This window comes from Astatotilapia calliptera, chromosome 18, assembly GCF_900246225.1.
Source record: "Astatotilapia calliptera chromosome 18, fAstCal1.2, whole genome shotgun sequence".
NCBI lineage: Eukaryota > Metazoa > Chordata > Actinopteri > Cichliformes > Cichlidae > Astatotilapia > Astatotilapia calliptera.
In genome coordinates this window covers 1,594,057-1,614,085 of record NC_039319.1, presented here as the reverse complement: position 1 = coordinate 1,614,085, position 20,029 = coordinate 1,594,057, and the positions used below count along the sequence as shown (strand labels likewise).

Here is a 20,029-nt window from a genome sequence, read left to right as displayed (position 1 = left end):
GGTTTTTCTTGGACTGTCATAACATAGTGCATTATGGGACATAAAGTGGTCGCCATGGTGGCCTGCTGCATTATAAACTGTCACAACCGCACACTTGACCAGAAGGGGACCCCCAGGGAAATGACGTCAGGTTTTTCCAGTTTCCCATGTGGAAGCAGCAACAGGGACCCGAGATCTCTGAGCTCACGAGGTGGCGGCGTACGGCCTGGGTAGAGCTGTGAGGTGGAGAAGCCTCACCTTCAGAGACATCTTCATAAACACGTTGGTGCGCTCGCAGCACTTTCACGCCGGTGAGGCAGATTAAAATTAGTCTAGAATCTAGTAATCATCCGGGCCGCAGCCCGCCTATTGGTGACCTCAGCTAAAATGCATTTACGACTCCCTGATAGGTCAGCAGGCGATATCCTTCACTTCCATTGGTAGTTATTTGCTTTACTCACCTGAGACTTGAGAGCGGTTTAACTCTGCACTCGTACACCTGCTGCTGCTTCAGTCATGAATTTGACCAACGGTCTGTAGTCGTTGCGTGGCTTCAGATCGCAGCTCTGGGATGACTGATGGATGCCTCATGGTCCTCGCACTTCTCACCTGATGCGCTCCCTTTGGAAACTCTTCATCTGAAAACTGGGTGGTAGCCCGAGACCCGACCATCATCAGCTCTCATCGCTGGATGAGCCACTGCAGGAAGTTTAGCTGGTCTGATGACACCCATATTACCCCCCCCCACACACACACACACACACACACACACACTCTAAGGAGCAGTGAAAGAAATGTTATCAGGTTTCTTTGACAAAAGGAATTTTATTTCTACAGGTTCATTTACAGCCGTGAGTGAAACAGTGAAAAGACTGTAATCATAAAATAGACGAAAATATAAACTAAGCAAAAGAAAATTCTACTAAAACTGACCAAACTCAGGAAGTGTTTTCATGGAGAAACACTGATGTAAAAAAAAAAAAAAAAGACTCTTTGGAAACATATACTTAAAATAATGAGAAAACTATTGTAATATTAGACACTACACTAATGGTGCGGGAGCTGGAACACTTCCTGTAAATCCAGCCGCACAAAGAAAGAGAAACGTGACGCATAAACATGCAAACAAAGACAAAGTAAGATGGAACCTCTGCTCAGCTCAAGCCAGTTTTATCAATAGAGCAAGTTCCAGTGTTGGGGAGTAATGGAAGACATTTAAAATACAAAAATGTGAGTAACTGTATTCTGTTACAGTTACCGTTTAAAAAGGTGATAATTACATACGATACATACATATGTTTCATATGTTCGGCTGTCCCCTCTCTAATTTTTAAACGCATTGTCAGAAACCCAAACAAACACACAATAAAGGCTCTGAAGCAAGCGTCCTGTTAATGTTGGTGGCATCAGTTACACAATGGACCTGGAGCCAGCACAACAGAACCAACAGTGCACAGGTAGGAATACATTTATTACTTGGAATTTCCAACAATACTTCATATTTAAAGAAGAAAGGGATGAAAACTGTTTGTCAGCAACCAAGCTGCTCTCAGCGTCAAAAGACTCCAACGTAAAGAAACATCTGGAAGTAAGCTCTTTTTTAAAACTAACATTAGCCGACTGCAGCTACCTTGTTTTAGTTGTGGTAGCTACCTGGGTTATGTGCCACTTCAGTATCTTCGATTTTACTACTGCTGTGTGATTTATTACTATTAGAGTGCAGACTGCTAAACTTGGTGGAAAGCATTAACAGCCTGCTAGGTGCAAATAATCATGTGCAGTTCCTAAAGCAGTCTATGAACTAACCTCAGCTAACGCCAGCTAACAATATTAGCTCAGTGGCAAGTAGCCTTCAGTAATAGTAACAAATCACACAGTACATCCATGTAGTTGTAAAAACCATGACAATATATCAAGTAATCTAAAGTATTCAGAACATGTTACTGACATTAAGTAATTTAATGAAATATGTTACAAACTACATTTTGGGGCATGTATTATGTAATCTGTAGTGGAATACATTCTAAAAGTAACCTTCCAACACTGCCAAGTTCACAAGAACAGTCATCTCAAAGAGCTTTATGGGTAAGGTTCACATCCCAGAATGAGGTCTGCAGATTTTTGCTTTCAATGATGAAAAAAATTATTAGGATTAAACCACTTTTTATTTTAACTATAAGGGTTGTGTGTGTGTGTGTGTGTGTGTGTATACAGTCAGTAAAAAGACATTTTAAGTTCAATAACTGGCCAATAATGATCTAAGTAATTGTGACTATGATTATCTCTATAACAGTAGCCTTAACTACACTCTTGAAGAGAACCAATCAGACACATGGAGCACTGTGGGGAGGAAGAACTCCCTTCTAACAGGAAGAAACCTCCAACAGGACCAGGCCCAGCGAGGGGTAGCCTGCACAACTGCCATGGGGGGGTGACGAGAAAAAGAAGAGAGATAAGAAAAAGTAAAAGCCTTAACATGTTGTAACATTAACTTTTTTTTCTCATGTTTACATCATGAGAACAGCACAAAAGTGAACAAAACAGGAGACGAAAGGCAGCATTTTTCAAAATATGCAACGTGTTTCTGTAAAAATCAAAACTTACAGACCGGACAAATCTGACAGCCTCACTGTCGGCTCTGAAAGATCAAATCATGATTCATTTGATCCATCGAGTACTTTGTCACATGCAATAAACTACAGAGCTCTGAGATCTGAAAGTTCCTCTGTTAACCTCTTATTTTCCTAAGCGTCACTTGAAGATAATCCCACAGAGATGTTTCAGGACGACGATGTCTCGCCTGTGTGAGTTCGCATGTGGCGCCACAAATGACTGCTTTGAACAAAGCTTTTCTCACACATTTGGCAAGAATACCGCTTCTCACCTGTGTGAGATCTCATGTGGGAAGTCAAATGATGCCTTTGACTGAAAGTTTTGTCACATGTTTTACACGAGTATGGCTTCTCACCCGTGTGAGTTCTTACGTGTACAGTCAAGTGACCACTGCGACTGAATGTTTTCCCACATATTTCACAGGAATACGGTTTCTCACCTGTATGAACCGAGGTGTGACTTTTAAAGGTCGATAAGACAGAAAATGCTTTCCCACAGATGTTACAAACATACGGTTTTTCACCTGTGTGAGTTCTCATGTGACACTTCAACGTTGACGCGTCAATAAATCTTTTCTCACATACCTCGCAGGGATAAGGTTTCTCACCTGTGTGAATTCTCACGTGGGTGGTTAAGTGCACTTTTCGAATGAAACGCTTCCCACATGTTTCACAAGAATAGGGTTTCTTACCGGTGTGAATTATCATGTGAAATTTGAGCCTTGATGCATTTATAAATGTTTTCCCACACGTGTAACAGGGATAAGGTTTCTCACCTGTGTGCGTTTTCAGGTGGGCATTAAAGTGGCCCCTTCTATTGAAACCTTTCCCGCAGGTTTCACAAGAAAACATCTTCTTACTTGCATGAGTTCTCATGTGGGCATTAAAATTACCAACTCGATTGAAACTTTTCCCACATGTTTCACATGTGTATGGTTTCTCTCCTGTGTGAATTCTCACGTGGTCCACCAAATTGCATCGATGATTAAAACCTTTCCCACACGTTTCACAAGCATAGGGCTTCTTACCCGTGTGGTTTCTCATGTGGGCATTAAAATTACCAACTCTGTTGAAACTTTTCCCGCATGTTTCACATGTGTATGGCTTTTCACCAGTGTGAATTCTCATGTGGTCCACCAAATTACACCTGTGAGCGAAACCTTTCCCACATATTTTGCAACAGTATCTTTTGTCAACTGTCTGAATTCTTTCAAGATATTTCATTGTGTAAATACGATAGTACTTCTTCCCATTCTCAGTGTCAGGAGGGCTCAGAGGAGAGAGCAGAACATTGTTTGGTCCTGCTTCACTGCAGCCATCTTCCTCGTGAACAGGAGTCACCGTAAAGGTATCAGTCTCCTCCTTCAGCACGACCTGCTCTCCATCCTGACTGGTGCAGGGTTCCTTCCCTTCTTCTTTAATCTGTGAAGATTCTGGGTCCTCTGGACTGGTGCTAACTTCTTCCTCCTCCTCTTTTATCTGTGGAGGTTGGGGGTTCTCCTGACTGGTGCAGAGTTCCTCCTGTTCCTCTTTAATCCGTGGTTGCTGTGGTTCATCCTGGTCCACACCTGAGGGTCTCTCCTGGTCAGTAAGAATCTCCTCCTCTCCATTTTCACGTTGCTGTGGGAGGTCTGGAGGAACAAAGGCAATACGTTACTACACAAATGAAATCTGAAGTGTGCCAAATAATTTGGGCGACACATTTTCAGTCAGAGCAGACCTCAAAGCGGCTAACGGCAGATCAAACGTTAGCTCACTTCCTAACTTCATTACAGAGCATAAACCATCAGAGAGGAGTGTTTTATCTCGCTGATCTTTTGGAGAGAAAAAGGCTGAAGCAGCATGAGTCTGTTACACTGCCATAAATTCAACGTGCAGTTAGTCATCACTATTGCTTACAGGCAAACACTCTGTCACTTTACTCATAGATGCCCGTTTGTTTCCTGTCATTTTTGTCCATAGGACAAACAACAATGTATTTTAAGCATCAGTAAGCGAAACCTTTGTGGTGGTGAGAATAAGGAACGGCGGGACCACGGAATATCATTTTGAGCCATTTTTATTCACACTCACCACAACAACAACCACACACACCTGAGTCCCCGTGTTTTAACCCGGCGGGCGTGATTACGGGTGCCGTGCAGGTGCGTCTGCCCTCCCTGCACGGCACCGCAGACCACGTCCCACCACACCTTATTTTACCAAACTGTGCAACAATGTTTTTATCAGAAATCTGGTGAGTTTTCTTCGGTGGAAGGCCAAAACCAGCATTTCTGAAGTTCTCCCTTACAGTGAGACGTCCTCTCTAATAAAACCATCATCTCACAGTGACATATCAATTCCAGATCCGAATCTCCAAGTTAATTAATTGTGCTGATGCAACAGCTCACTTCTAAATTTTGAAGCAAAACGCCTCGCAGCCTGTTATATTATTGTGTGAGGCTTGATGGGGAATAGTGTGCTATGACTTTCGGTGGTGATTCGTCACATGATTTTCACAAAATCCAAAAAACAGAATTTTTCCCGATTCATTTGAATTTGAGAGTGTCTGAAAAAAAAAAAGGGGCACCAATTTTTATCTAGAATTTGACTTTTCAAGGAATTTTGTTGCCACTGGATGATGTCATCACCTGCTCTAAAAACTGAGTCTGGAGAACAAAGTGGAAGAAATGTCTTTCTCTTTATTTCACGCCCAAAACTTTTGCCCTACACGGACCATATGTGCAGGTCCTTCTCAAAAAATTAGCATATTGTGATAAAGTTCATTATTTTTTGTAATGTACTGATAAACATTAGACTTTCATATATTTTAGATTCATTACACACAACTGAAGTAGTTCAAGCCTTTCATCATTTTAATATTGATGATTCTGGTATACAGCTCATGAAAACCCAAAATTCCTATCTCAAAAAATGAGCATATCATGAAAAGGTTCTCTAAACGAGCTATTAACCTAATCACCTGAATCAACAAACAAACTCTAAACACCTGCAAAAGATCCCTGAGGCTTTTAAAAACTCCCAGCCTGGTTCATTACTCAAAACCGCAATCATGGGTAAGACTGCCGACCTGACTGCTGTCCAGAAGGCCATCATTGACACCCTCAAGCAAGAGGGTAAGACACAGAAAGAAATTGCTGTTCCTAGAGTGCTGTATCAAGGCACCTCAGTGGGAAGTCTGTGGGAAGGAAAAAGTGTGGCAGAAAAGGCTGCACAACGAGAAGAGGTGACCCTGAGGAAGATTGTGGAGAAGGACCGATTCCAGCAAGTCCCGACACTCTGGATGAGCTTAAGGCCGCTATCGAAGCATCCTGGGCCTCCATAACACCTCAGCAGTGCCACAGGCTGGTTGCCTCCATGCCACGCCGCGCCGCATTGAAGCAGTCATCTCTGCAAAAGGATTCCCGACCAAGTATTGAGTGTATAACTGAACATAATTATTTGAAGGTTGACTTTTTTTGTATTAAAAACACTTTTCTTTTATTGGTCGGGTGAAATATGCTAATTTTTTGAGATAGGACTTTTGGGTTTTCATGAGCTGTATGCCAAAACCATCAATATTAAAACAATGAAAGGCTTGAACTACTTCAGTTGTGTGTAATGAATCTAAAATATATGAAAGTCTAATGTTTATCAGTACATTACAGAAAATAAGGAACTTTATCACAATATGCTAATTTTTTGAGAAGGACCTGTACATCACAGGATAGCCACTGTATTCCTCTTTCAAGTCATTCTCATTGAGATGGGAAGTTGCTGCTGCTCACAGTGAAAATATTTTTCCAATAAAATTTGTTGCAGAGCCACATTTCTGTTTGCCAGGCTCATTCTAGGTCTGACGCTGAGGTACAGCTGTGTGTGTCTTATGTTCTAGGTTTAGTCATATAACTCATATCAATATCAGCACCTTTGATGTTTTTAAGTAGCTACATATAAAGAGACTTTGTGTTAATTACAGATGTTCAGAGGATCCGTTTGCCATCAACCAAGACAGGAAACTTCTTAGGAAAATTAAAATTGAACTTGCTTATTATTTAAATGATTATTTATGTTTTGTTTGTTTTTATAAATAATGAATAAATACGAATTTTTGCCTGGGGGCCCAACAGACTCTACAATCACCACTGGAGGTTTTTGGTTTTAAATAACTACTCTCGCCACAAGGGGGCAGTGATGCAAAATTCCTTTTACTTTTAAAGCCCTTCAGGCCCTCAGAATAACAAATATTAACCTGGAAATTAGCATTTTAATACCTGGGGGAATTTTTCCTGTCACTGCTAGGGCTGAACGATTATGGAAAATAATCTAATTGCGATTTTTTGCCCCAATATTGCGATTGCGATGCGATATGCGATTATTTTTTAAGGTCTTTGTTTTCTGTATTATTAAACAAAGACAAGCAATACATCATATAGTATGGCCAATACTATATTACATTAATTTTAAACTGTTCTTTCCTGGAAGACAGACCTCTGTTATGATGACATGAGGTGATGCATGAATTGATGACTGACATTTTTATTTAACTTCTTCAATCACAACAGTATATTTGAACATACACAATAGTTTATTTTTAGCTTACAAACATCTGAGCATAAAGTGCTGACAAGGAACCCTGGTGTAAACATTAAAATGAAAGTCAGTACAATGTGCAGATTGCAGAAATATACATAAACAAAATCAGTGGCTTTACCACACTCAGTTTTTCGACATCTGTGAACTACTAGACAGTCATTCAATTAAAAAATAATATTAAATAAATAAAACTAATAAATAAAAAATACACACATCTTACTGATCTCTGCAGTCAGTAACATTACACATAAAGTGCAAACATAATAGCAATTATATAAACACACACACAAACACGCCTTTAAAGTTTAAAGGCGTGAAATTGGACGGTCTAGTTCTGATTAGCGTCACCGCTGTCTCGGTGGAGTTTAATAAACTCGGCCGTCTGCTTCTTGCTATCTAAAATATAACCAGACACTGGTGTAAATTCTCGACTGTCTCATACTTCTGTTTAATAAGTTTTCTGTTTGACGTTTAGTCAGCTGTGTGAAAACCAAGGAGGAACCCACCCGGGGGATTAATAAAGTTTTATTTTATCTAATCTAATAACTTTAATCTCAGCCAAACCGATTTACTCACGAACAAACAAAACACTGAAAAAAGCCCAACAATAACATTTTTAGGTTGTCTAAGTGACTTATATATTACGTTTAACCCGAGCAGCGAAACTCCGCGGTGATCTGAAAATGATGTGCCGGGAGTTGTGCCGTTCTCGGCCGCATCAGTAACCCTCGAGCTCCCGGCTAGCTGTCGAGCTGGTGGGTAGCAGACGCCTCTGAAAACGTCGAAGCACTTTTGCAAATATGGGATATCTTGATAAACCGAGCAGATATTTGATGTTTACACAACTACTTTCTCGCCTGAAAATATGTTAAAAGTTTATTTTGTGACCCAGAAAGATTAGTATGAGTAATTTTAAAACTTAGTAGCGGCCGCCATTGCTGGAAACTGGAGTTTGGCTGGGCCGCGCTATGAATTCTGGGATATGGTAGTAATTTGGACAGCCTTCGGCGCGTCGCTGTGACGTAATCGGTCTACAAATGCGGCCTCAGGAGGATGCAGCCCATGAATTGTATAATATAATCGCAGTATAATCGCAGCCTTTGCGGTTAGAAAATTGCACTTGATCATGTCGCGATATTATCGCAAATGCGATATATCGTTCAGCCCTAGTCACTGCTTACAGATCTCTACTGAAACTCAAACACCTATTACTGGTTCCACCTATTTCCTGACCAGGCTCCGGATCACGGGGGCCTCCCTCTTCCCAGCCAGCTTCTCCAACTCATTCCAAGCCATCTGAGACGTAATCTCTCCAGTGTGCCCCAAGTCTGCCCTGGAGGCTTCTCCTGGTAGGACATGCCTGGAACACCTCACCCAGGAGCCATCCTGGCCAGATGCCCGAATATCTCAACTTGCTCCTTGAGGAGCTCTGAGACGCTCCTGAATAACCAAGCTCCTCACCCTCCCTCTGACGCAGAGTCCAGACACCGTTTGGACGACGCTTGTTTTCTCCGCCTTCATCTGTGATCTCACTCACTCAGTTTCTGCCCACAGCTCATGAATATCAAACAATAAGAGATGTACCAAGCTGTGGTCTACACTCACTCATTAACACTAATCTCTAATCAGCCAATGACATGGCAGCAGCTCAGTGTATTTATGCATGTAGAGATGGTGACGACAATCAGCCGGGGGTCAAACTGAGCATCAGAAAATTGAGGAAGAAAAGTGATTTAAGAAACTTTTAGTGTCCTATTTCAGAAACTGCTGATTGGCTGGTTTTTCCCACACAGACATCTCAGAGTTTACAAAGAAGTAGAGCAGGGCGATATGACCAAAAATACTTACAACGATGTACATTTGAAAATTTGCGATAACGATATAACGGACGATATAATTGATGCGAGACAAAATACTGTACAACTCCACAACTTTACTAGTGCAAAAAAACCCCATGAATGTATTTTCACGTAAACAAGCAGCTGTTTTTATGTGTATATATAACATTTTAACAGTGCAAATGCAAATTCCTTGCTGACAGTTTAACCAAAAGGCAAATGGGCTGACATATGCTGAGCATAACCATGTATAATAACCACCAAAGGTAAAAAGAGGAGCTTTGAAACATGGAACTGCAGTAAAAAACAGTCAGATACGTCTAACTTGACTCAACTCATTCTTCACTTTTGTACCATTGACTCATAATGCTGACTTCTCTCACAGCTGCTCTGTTCCCATGTTCTACTGCATGACCGATAGCCTTGAGTTTAAAATCCGCTTCATGCGCACGTCTCTTAACAGCTGCCATTTTGGGTCCTTATACACAAACAATACGGTAACGTCATGTTGAAGCACGGTACGCATCACTCCGCGAGGCTCAGCCTACGATAGCCGTAATGCTCCGACAGTCCATCAAGCGGTGCAGCTTCGCAGCTTAGCAAAGTCGTACTGAAACATTTTTTGACAGACTTTTGAGTGCCGGACGAAAGCTAAACCAGCTCCACCACTGAAGTTGCAGCATTTTTACAAACCAGTTCTGGTTCATCCGTTTCATTCAGCGATCTGCTTTCACTCTTCTCATTCTCCGTCACCGCCATGCTTTTTCTGCCATGTGTTTATGAAAACACTGCACATGCGCCTTTTCCTCATATTCTATCACAATATTTCATTTTCTTATCATTGCCTAACATTATACCGGTGTTACCGTGAATGGTATGATACGGCCCAGCCCTACAAAGGAGGTCTGAAAAAGAGAAACTATCCGGAGAGCAGCAGTTCTCTGAGAGGAAGTACCTTCTTTGTGTCAGAGGAGAACGGCAGAACTCTGAGACAGGACGACAGCAGTAACTAAAATCGCTGCTCGTCACATCCAAAGTGATCAGAAGAGCATCTCTGAATGGGCGGCATGCTAAAGCCTGAAGCAGAAGACCACAGCGGGTACCACCGCTGTCAGAACGGACAAGACACCGAGGCTACAGTTTTCAGTCTCACTAAAACTAAAACACAAGAAGGAAAAACGTTTCCGGGTATGATCAGTCTCGAGGTCAGAGCAACCATGGAAACATGGATCCATCCTGCCGGCATCGGCAGCTCAGCCTGCCGCTGGTGTAACGCTGCTGGGAAATCGTCTCAGGTGACTATTACTGTTCTGCATCTCTGTGTCAGTGAGAGGACGAATAGAAACATTCGCTGACACGAATCAGGAGCAAACATGTGACCTCAAATCGCTTTCTGACTTTAAAGCCACAATTTTAGACAAGTGGAGGCTCCACCAGCTGTTCAGATACCACATCACCGTCATCTTCCATTAGTACCATTCTCACACTGCTTTAATACAAACATGTGATGGCACAGACATGATGCAGCACCGATATCGATCCATGAAACGCAGATAAGGAAACAGAATGATTCCTTTGACTTTTGATTGGCCAACAGTAAATACTTTAACTGGTAGTTTATTAGTTTTATATTTTAAGTAACACATTTCAGGTTCAGGCAGGGAGGAGTGCAGCGTGCTGTCAGCATACTTATCAGAATAAAACAGCAGCATGTTCTAATCTGGTTTATCTTGTTCGACGTGGAAGATGGTTTTCTCCTCTGTAACAGTCACTGCATTACACTGATATGATATCAGAGCGACAATGAGCGAGAACAGCGTCACACAGTTTGGATATAATAGTAACAGGAACAACTTTCAGCTTTAATGTGTGACATCATCCAGCTTTTAGATTCTTAAAGAGCCGGATGTGCCTCGTGTCTGAGACGCTGTTACACCAGGACAGGTCTGGTTTCTACTGACCTCCCAACCTGCTGTCAGACTCGCGACATCCTTCACGAGCTCCGTGTTCAGAGATTTACCCTCAAACTGAAGAATCGAGCTCAGTGAAGCCGTTTACATTTCACAGCTTCGTGGACCCTTAAAGTAAACCACTGACAGCAGGCAAACTTACATCAGTACAGCCAACGCATAGCCCAGAGGCGCAGGTTTGACACCAAAGGGGGGCGAAAGCTGAGGATGACGCCGGAAGTGACCCCGTGACTCTCGGCCATGTTGGCTCAGGCTGTCCGCGCGGACACCCGCGTGCAAGACCGCTGTGGCACAACTCCTCGCTAGCTTTTCGGCACGTGCAGGTTTTACACACCTGTGAGGAGCAGCTTCCGCTGCAGCCGCCGGTGACGGTCGAGCTCCTCCTCGTACTGCACGAAGGTTTTCTCCACCTCGCTGAAGATTTCCTCCGCGGCTGCCGTCAGCCTCCGCTGGATAAAGTCCTTCAGATACTCAAGAGTACACATGACTACTGCAGTAACCCGAGTACTGAGCGGGGGAATACTACACCGTGCTCCGGCTCGGTCCGCGCCTCAGGAGAGCCGCTGCTGCAAACCTGCTTCTTCTACGCATGCGCCCAAAGGGTTCTTCCTCTCCCGGAGTTTCACAATAAAAGCCCTGTACAGACGAAAAGCAACTTAGTGAAATGTCACAGAGACACAGAAGAAAATCGAAAAAAGGAAAAATGAGGATTTCTGCACAAAATAATAATAAATAAAGAACCATATTTTCATGTTTGTTCTTGTGTATTTCTTTTATTTGTAGGTCACCACAAGAAAGAGGAAGGATGTACCCGACTGGAGTCTCAACACACATTAAATACATAAAAGTTTAATATAAGTGTAGTGTCCATTTGAACTCCTTACAGTTCTCATGTTATTTATATTTAAAAGGAGCGCACCCAGGACACAAGAGTCAAACCACTTTGTTCACTCCTTTATTTTCCACACAAACCTTCACAATAAATTTCATGAAATAATCACAAATAAATTATTCTCAAATATCAAAATTCAGAATATGTATTAAAGTATGTCACCTCAGTAAAAATGTGACTGTAAAGGACACTTACAGGAGTATAAAGTTACAGATGTGTAAAGTTGTCTGGAGCTCGCTCTTCTTCACAGCGTCGTGTCACTCGTTCCACTTCCACCACAGCTCTTCTGCTGGGTTCAGCTGTGGACTCGGCCTGTGCCGTCGCAGACCTGAGTTGTGCTGCGTGCTCTTTCTATAGAGAGGAGGCTTTCTCCTGCAATTGTGATGTCATGAACTTTAACCTTTGACATGCTAACTGAAGCCTGTAGAGACTGAGATGGAGCTTTTGTTCCAGTTTCTCTGAGAGCTGGATGGATTGAATCTGCTGGGATTCTCCAGCAGAGAAGGACTGGGTGAGAGAGGGAGGTCGGGGTGAGAGAGGGAGGTCGAAGTGAGAGAGGGAGGTCTGGGTGAGAGAGGGAGGTCTGGGGGAGAGGTGGGCTCCTTTAGGTTAAGGGAAGAGAAACTTGAGCTTTTTAAAAACACCTCAGTGTTTCTGCTGGATTCTAATGTTGTTATTTACACACAGACCAAGAAAACGTCCAAACACATGAGCCGCTCGCACTGCTCAGTCTTTACACTCATTTATTTCCCAGAACACTAACTCTAACTCAGTGACAGATGTCGGTGATCCCGCTCGGAGAACTAAAGAGAAACAAACAGGCTAAAAGACGGGGCTCACACCGAGCCACCGAGACTTCATGAAAACATGAAAGATTCACGTTTTTCTGCCTTGAACTGTTGGTGCTGTTTCCCTCAGACTGAAAACAGATAGTAACAGACTCGTTTCACACGAGGCTGCTGCTGCAGCGCGGTCCAGTCGATGTGTCCACACGTTTTCTGCCCATCGGTGCTTCAGGACGACCACGTCTCAGCTGCGTGGTTCTCACGTGGATTTTAAGGACATGCTGTAACTTTTCTTCCACATATTGCAGCTCTGTGCAAAATGTGCTTTGTGCCTTTTAAGTGATGAGAACTCAGAGAACCTGGTCCCACAGCTCTTGCAAACATAAGGCTTCTCCCCTGTGTGAGACCTCATGTGGCGTAACAGATTACTGCCTCGATTGAAAGACTTCCCGCACGTTTCGCAGGAATAGGGCTTCTCACTCGTGTGGATTTTTGTGTGGGATAATAAATTACTGCGCCGATTGAAAGACTTGCCGCACGTTGGGCAACAAAACTGCTTCCTTCCTTCCTCACTTTCCTCATATGTGGCAGTCACCATGAAGGCATCAGGCCCCCGAGAGAAGAGCTGCTCCATGTCTGGTTCACTGTGCTCTCCTTCCTCAGCAACAGTCACCATGAAGGTATCCGTCTCCTCCTTCAGTCCCAGCTGCTCTCCCTCCTGACTGCTGCACAGTTCCTCCTCTTCCTCTTTAATCTGTGGAGCTTCTGGTTCCTCCTGCTCCACACTGGAGCTCCTCTCCTGGTTCCAGAGCTGCTGCTCAGGGAGAACCTCCTCCTCCTTACCTACAGGCTGCTGTGGGACATCTAAACAAAGTTGCACAAGAAATAAGTTAACAGTATGATGATAGTAAAACCCACAGAGATCCTGGTGAGGGTTAGTGAACTCTGTGGTTCACTCACACACACGCAAAGGTCAGGAGCATCAGATTTAACTTCCAGTTTTTAAATATGAGACATAAAAAAAGAAAGAATGGCTTCAAGAGGTTCATAACTAAAAACAAAGATTTCCTGTTGGGGAGAAGTTTCAGCTTTATAGGTGTATAACAAATCCAGCCATCCATTAAGTTCCTCTGACTCATCCAAGCCTGGGTCAGAGGGGTCTCAGCAGACGTGCCCTCCCTGCAGAAGGTGAGGAGGAAACAAAGGCTGATGATCTGACAGCTCTGTCTCCCAGCAGGCCGTGGACAGAGTTTCATTCCTGCTTATTGGATTCTACAACTAACTTCTCATAACTGGAGGAGTCGGTTTTGTTGTGTGGAGGCAAAAACAAAGTGATGTTATGTGGTGTGTATATTATGTTAGAAATATGTTCGTTATCATTATGACTGCAGATTATATCAACAAGGACGCTGATTGAATATTGACCGATAACTGTGGTGAAGGGGCGGGACATGCGCACTTCTTCCCACTCCTTTCCTTGTATGTTATTTTGTAAAGCTGTTTGTTTGTCTTTGCTAAATGAACTTCGGTATATTGTTTACATGTTTGGAATAAAGCGGATCCAGCCAACCACCGATCGGCTCCAGAGCTCGTGCATCAGCCAGGTGTGTTCAGGTGAGCTGATGCGCAGCCTCCCTGTTGTTGCTGAGCTCAGCTCATCAGACAGTTTCTGGCACCTGTGCAGCACATTCATGGGTGGAGCAGGTCAGTGGCTGTATCCCAATCCAGGGTCTGCAGCCTTAAAGGCCGCATTTTAAGGCCGATTACGTCACAGCGGCGCGCCGAAGGCTGTCCCAATTCAAAGGCTGCTCGAAATGCGGCCCTCAAATGCGTCCTTCATTTCCCTGAATTTTAAGGATGTGGCGGTGTAGACTTCGTGGCCCAACATATCCCAGAATGCATAGCGCGGCGGTGGGGGTGGATAATTTTGCCGAAAAAAAAGAAGAGTAAACTTTAAGTAGTGAATATTATGTCACTTATTTATGTGCAAATATTTAATAACGAAGAACATTAAACATTGCTGTTGGCCACATGTCGGCAAAGTCATGTGACATTAGTGACGTTTGTACTAACTTGGTTTTAAAGCCTTTACTTTGAAATATACGCCGTCCAATAGCTGAGCTTAATCTCACAGAGAATGATCAAAGCTCATGTAGAAACAAACAAATGCACAAAAGATTTTCTCCTTCATTTCTGTCAAACACAGCTGTATGACACGTTTCCAGCTGTTAGTATCATGGTTGCTAGGCAACCTGGGCAGCGCAACGGAGGCTAGACCGTCCCACTTCACAAGCCTCGCACTTCCGGCCTTAGCGGCCTTTGAGCACGCGGCCCTTGAGGATCGTTGAGGCTGCAGACCCTGAATTGGGACACAGCCAGTGAGTCACGGGTACACAGCTGTGCTGCACACATTCCAAGTTTTACCACAGTTTACGTTCACTGCCGCCATCTTGGATGTGGGCTCGTGGGCTACGTTTCATAATAAAATTCCGACTCCCAGTTTGACCTCGAACGCAGCACCGCTGGCTGGATTTCCGGCACGTGCAGGTTTTACACACCTGTGAGGAGCAGCTTCCGCTGCAGCTGCCGGTGACGGTCGAGCTCCTCCTCGTACTGCACGAAGGTTTTCTCCACCTCGCTGAAGATTTCCTCCGCGGCTGCCGTCAGCCTCCGCTGGATAAAGTCCTTCAGATACTCAAGAGTACACATGACTACTGCAGTAACCCGAGTACTGAGCGGGGGAATACTACACCGTGCTCCGGCTCGGTCCGCGCCTCAGGAGAGCCGCTGCTGCAAACCTGCTTCTTCTACGCATGCGCCCAAAGGGCTTACTCGTGTTCCAGAGTTTCATAATAAAAGCCCTGTACAGACGAAAAGCAAATGTAAAATGTCTAAAATGGAGAGATTTGTGGCAGGTTGCAGGATTAAGATGAAAAACTTGCTTCATGAGTCAGAATCATCCAAAGTTTTAAAGCTAAACCAAATAAACCCGCAGAAGAAATCATTTTTGTTTTTCCGAGTTATTTAATAAAAGCTTTACACTTCACACTTTACTCATCAGATAAGCTTTGTTTTTATAAAGTACATCCATCCACGAAGCAAAGAAATTATTTGAAAAATGCATTATTGCACAAAGTAGCAGTAAAAACAACAAAGACACATTTTCATATTTGTTCTTTATTCTCTTCATCTGTAGGGTACCATGCTGAAAAACACCTGATATTTATACACCTGATGAAAATGCGTTTAATCTTTCTGCCGTCTGGTTTAAACCCTGTGTGGTCTGGAGCTGTCGAGTCCAATAACACAGCATCCGCCCCATGATTCAGCTGAGAACACTTGCATATCCGCTCCACGGACGAGCAGGTGGATAGAGAGAGAGAGGTCTGTAAGTGGGAGAAAACTGATGGGCTACAAATGAGCTCGTGGCACAGCCACACTAAAGTTCAGGAGCACGTGAGCCACAGCGACGAATGTAAAGGTGAAAAGGTTCGTCGGACTCTGGAAGGAAAGAGAACTTATAGAAGCTGCTTGTTGAAAACTTCAGACTCCCAGTGGCTTCCCCTCCACTTCCCCACTGTTGTGACAAAATTCCACAGAGGCTGTTGTGGAAATTGACATTACCACAGGAAGCACATACAGGTATACAGACTGAATAACCAAGATTTTCTCAAAACATATCTTTAGACTCAAAAACACACGCCCACTCCCACTGCTAGTGCCACTCGATTAATTCAGTGGCGGATGTCATGGTGCACAGCAAGAGGACGTCTCCGCTGCGTGGTGCAGTAACGCTGATACAGTCACGGCCTCTCAGCTGTGTGGTTTCTCAGGAGGATTTTAAAGAAGCTTTTCTTCCACATTCAGCAGCTCCTCCTCTGTGCCTTTTAAGTGACGACGAGTCAGCGAACCTGGTCCCACAGCTCTTACAAACATAAGGCTTCTCCCCTGTGTGAGACCTCATGTGGCGTAACAGATTACTGCCTCGATTGAAAGACTTCCCGCACGTTTCGCAGGAATAGGGCTTCTCACTCGTGTGGATTTTTGTGTGGGATAATAAATTACTGCGCCGATTGAAAGACTTGCCACACGTTGGGCAACAAAACGGTTTCTCACCTCTGTGAATTCTGCTGTGGACGTACAAATCAGTTCTTCGATTAAAACCTTTCCCACATGTTTGGCAAGAATACGGCTTTTCATCTGCGTGGATAAACATGTGCATGTTAAACGTTGACAATTTAAAAAATCTCTTCCCACAGATGTTGCACAGATAGGGCTTCTCGCCGGTGTGCACTCTCGTGTGGACCAGCAAAATGGACTTTTGAGCAAAACCTTTCCCACACGTTTTGCAGGAATAGGGCTTCTGGCACGTGTGGACCGCGGCGTGCCGGGTAAGGGTCGATGAGGTCAAGCATCTTTTCCCACAGGTGTTACAAACATAGGGCTTATCACCTGTGTGTGTTCTCATGTGCACAGTCAGAGCATCCTTCTGAGAAAAACCTTTCCCACACATCTCACAGGGATACGGCTTCTCGCCTGTGTGGATTCTCTGATGTCTTTGCATCCGGGATCTGTACTTGAAGCCTTTTCCACAAACGTCACATGTTACAGATTTGCTGGCCGTGTCAGAGCGACGCTGGCTCGGAGCGTCGTCTGCACCGAGACGTCTGCGATTTCTCATTTTTGGCTTTAAACCGAAACTCACAGTTAATCCTGAGTCAGCATTCTTGCTTCCTTTCTCACTTTCTTCCACCATGAAGGTCTCAGTCTCCTGGCTCACCTCCTGACAGAACTCCTCCTCTTCCTCTTTAATCTGTGGAGCTTCTGGTTCCTCCTGGTCCACACTGGAGCTCCTCTCCTGGTTCCAGAGCTGCTGCTCAGTGAGAACCTCCTCCTCCTCCTCCTCCTCCTCCTCACAGACATGCTGCTGTGGGACGTCTAAACAAAGGTGCACAAGAAATAAGTTATTATTTCCACTTTTGCATAGAAGAAATAAAAATGACCGATTAGTGAAGCTGAGAAGGAGATGAAGGTAAACTAATATTCTGTTGGTATGTTTGCATTTAGTCCTATTAAGTCTGGTACAAACACCGGGGGATAAATTAGGCTCAGAACATTAATGGGATGACTTGTGCCCGGTGGCTCCACTGACAGAGATCACAGGTTTGAGACCAGGAGGAGACACAGGCCTGTCTGTGCTTCCCAATGATCCCAAGCCTGGATAAATGTGCGGGCAGCATCAGGAGGAACAGCTGGTAACATGTCACTGAATGAAAACGTGGACTCTTCTGCTGAGACTGAATCCTGACTCAGATCCACAGGAGTCACACTCGGCTGTGGTTCACTGAAATGGTTTCATGCTACACACCTGTCCTTTGTGTCTTCATCTGTGGGCTGCAGGTGACGTCCTCGTGTTCCTGCTGAGGACTGCTCTCGTTCCAGATGATGACGTCTACACTCTCCTCCTTCACTACATGCTGCTCTCCCTCCTGTTCCTCTTTAATCTGTGGAGGTTCTGGATCCTCTTGGCCACAGAGCTGCTGCTCGGGGAGAACCTCCTCCTCCCTGCTGACATGTTGCTGTGGGTCGTCTGCACATGTTTAAAGCACAAGGCGAGCAAAGGTCGAGTGCTTTATTGAAAACACCACATTAAAACATACGACTACTGCTGATTATTTTTATTTGGCCAAAGCTTCAGAGATCCATGAAGAAACCGTGGATCCGACTTGACTCTTTAAACGTGAACATTTAAAACGTGAACATTTAAAATAAGCTGACAAAGAAATGCTCATTTTTTCTCACTTTAAACGATTTGTTTTCTGTTCTTTTGTGAATACAGTCCAGATTTATGAGATCAGCGCATCACTGGATTCATTTTCATGTGTCTGTATTTCACACAGCATCCAGTCTCTACTGCAACTACCAGGACGGACACGTGACAGAAACACCGGAAGTACTGAATGAACATTAAAAGTAAAAAACGTTCTCATGAAATCAGAGAAAAAATGTGCGCGTGCCCTGTCCACCGTGACCTCCCCACAGGCTGATTCTGTTCACCGGGACAAACTTCTCATCATCATCAGGTGACTTCCTCAGTCTCAGCTGACTGCAGGTTTCCAAACAAACAGCACGTGTGCACGATGACTGAAACCGTGACGTCACTTTATGATCACTAATATGCAAATTATCACGACCATCGATCAACAACCACTGATCAAAAACGTGACGTCAGTAATCTGTTAACGCCGTTTGCGTTCGCTGCTGTGTAGCGTGACGCGTTTCTTCTGCTGGTTCTTTTACCCTCAGTGTTTCTGTCACGAAGCCCGTGGAAATGATTCTAGCTTTCCCACAGAGCTCCACGTCACAGACTCACCTGTCCTGTGCAGCTTGATTTGGGGTTTCCAGGTGATATCCAGCAGTCTGCGCTGACGGTCGATCTCTTCCTCGTACTGGACGATCGTTTTTTCAAACTCCAAGAATATTTGTTCAGCAGCAGCAGTTAGTCGCTCGTTGATGAACTCTCTCAGATACTGAACTGAAGGCATCATTGCTGCCGCAGCTCACACACTCAGCTCACACACTCAGCTCACACAACAACAACAGTTTTCATTGATTACTTCCGCCGACTTTCTTCTTCGTCTGATGAATTTCCAGCAGCTTGCGGACTGTGAAATGTCGTGCTGCCCTCTACAGACAGGAGTCTGTTGGACAGCCGGACTCGATCACAGCCGATCTGCGATCTGCTTAGACGTTTGAGACTGAAGATTAAAATAAATAATAAGTAAAAATGAAGAAATTCAAAGAAAACTTTCACCAGTTTACAACAAAACAAACTAAGAAGCAAGAAAAATTAACAAAAAAGGGCAAGAAGCACAACAACAAACTGCAAAAACAAACAAAATAACAACAATAACAATAATAATAATACATTTTAATTTAAAAATGACCACTAATGGTACATTTCTGGTAGTTTAACAGTATAAAGGTTTTGGAGAAAATTGCAAAATAACAAGAAGGCAAATTTTAAATATTTGGAAAAATTATGAGAAAATGTTTGTACATGTACAAGAAAAATGGCGTCGAGTGGGCGTATTTAGGAAAAAACCCCAAAAAACAAAACGTTTTCCAAATTTGTTTCTAATTTTAATTTTGAGTTAATGTTGAGTTTGTTGATTTTTACACTGTTTCCATGATTATCTCAGTGTTTTTGGTTCTGTGTAAATGGACTGATTCTTATATAGAGCTTTTCTACTCTCCCGGCGTGCTCAGAGTGCTGTTACAACATGGCACATTCACCCAATCACACAAGCACTGACTCTAAACTGAGTGCTTTTCTAACGACGTTCGCACACATTCACACTCCGATGGATGCACCAGA

At 43.7% G+C, this 20,029-nt stretch overlaps 1 protein-coding gene across 1 annotated transcript; it reads right to left on the bottom strand.

Annotated features, from left to right (window-relative positions):
- Positions 1-914: 914 nt before the first annotated feature.
- Positions 915-19,301, bottom strand: LOC113010735 (zinc finger protein 184-like). The gene is made up of 8 exons (XM_026149937.1): positions 19,025-19,301; positions 18,020-18,241; positions 16,489-17,589; positions 15,210-15,425; positions 12,915-13,515; positions 11,570-11,610; positions 11,309-11,524; positions 915-4,222 (listed from the first exon to the last, which is right to left on the bottom strand). Exons 1-8 carry the CDS (start codon positions 19,197-19,199, stop codon positions 2,760-2,762), a joined length of 4,035 nt encoding a protein of 1,344 aa, XP_026005722.1. The 5' UTR covers positions 19,200-19,301; the 3' UTR covers positions 915-2,759.
- Between the last annotated feature and the right edge of the window lie 728 nt (positions 19,302-20,029).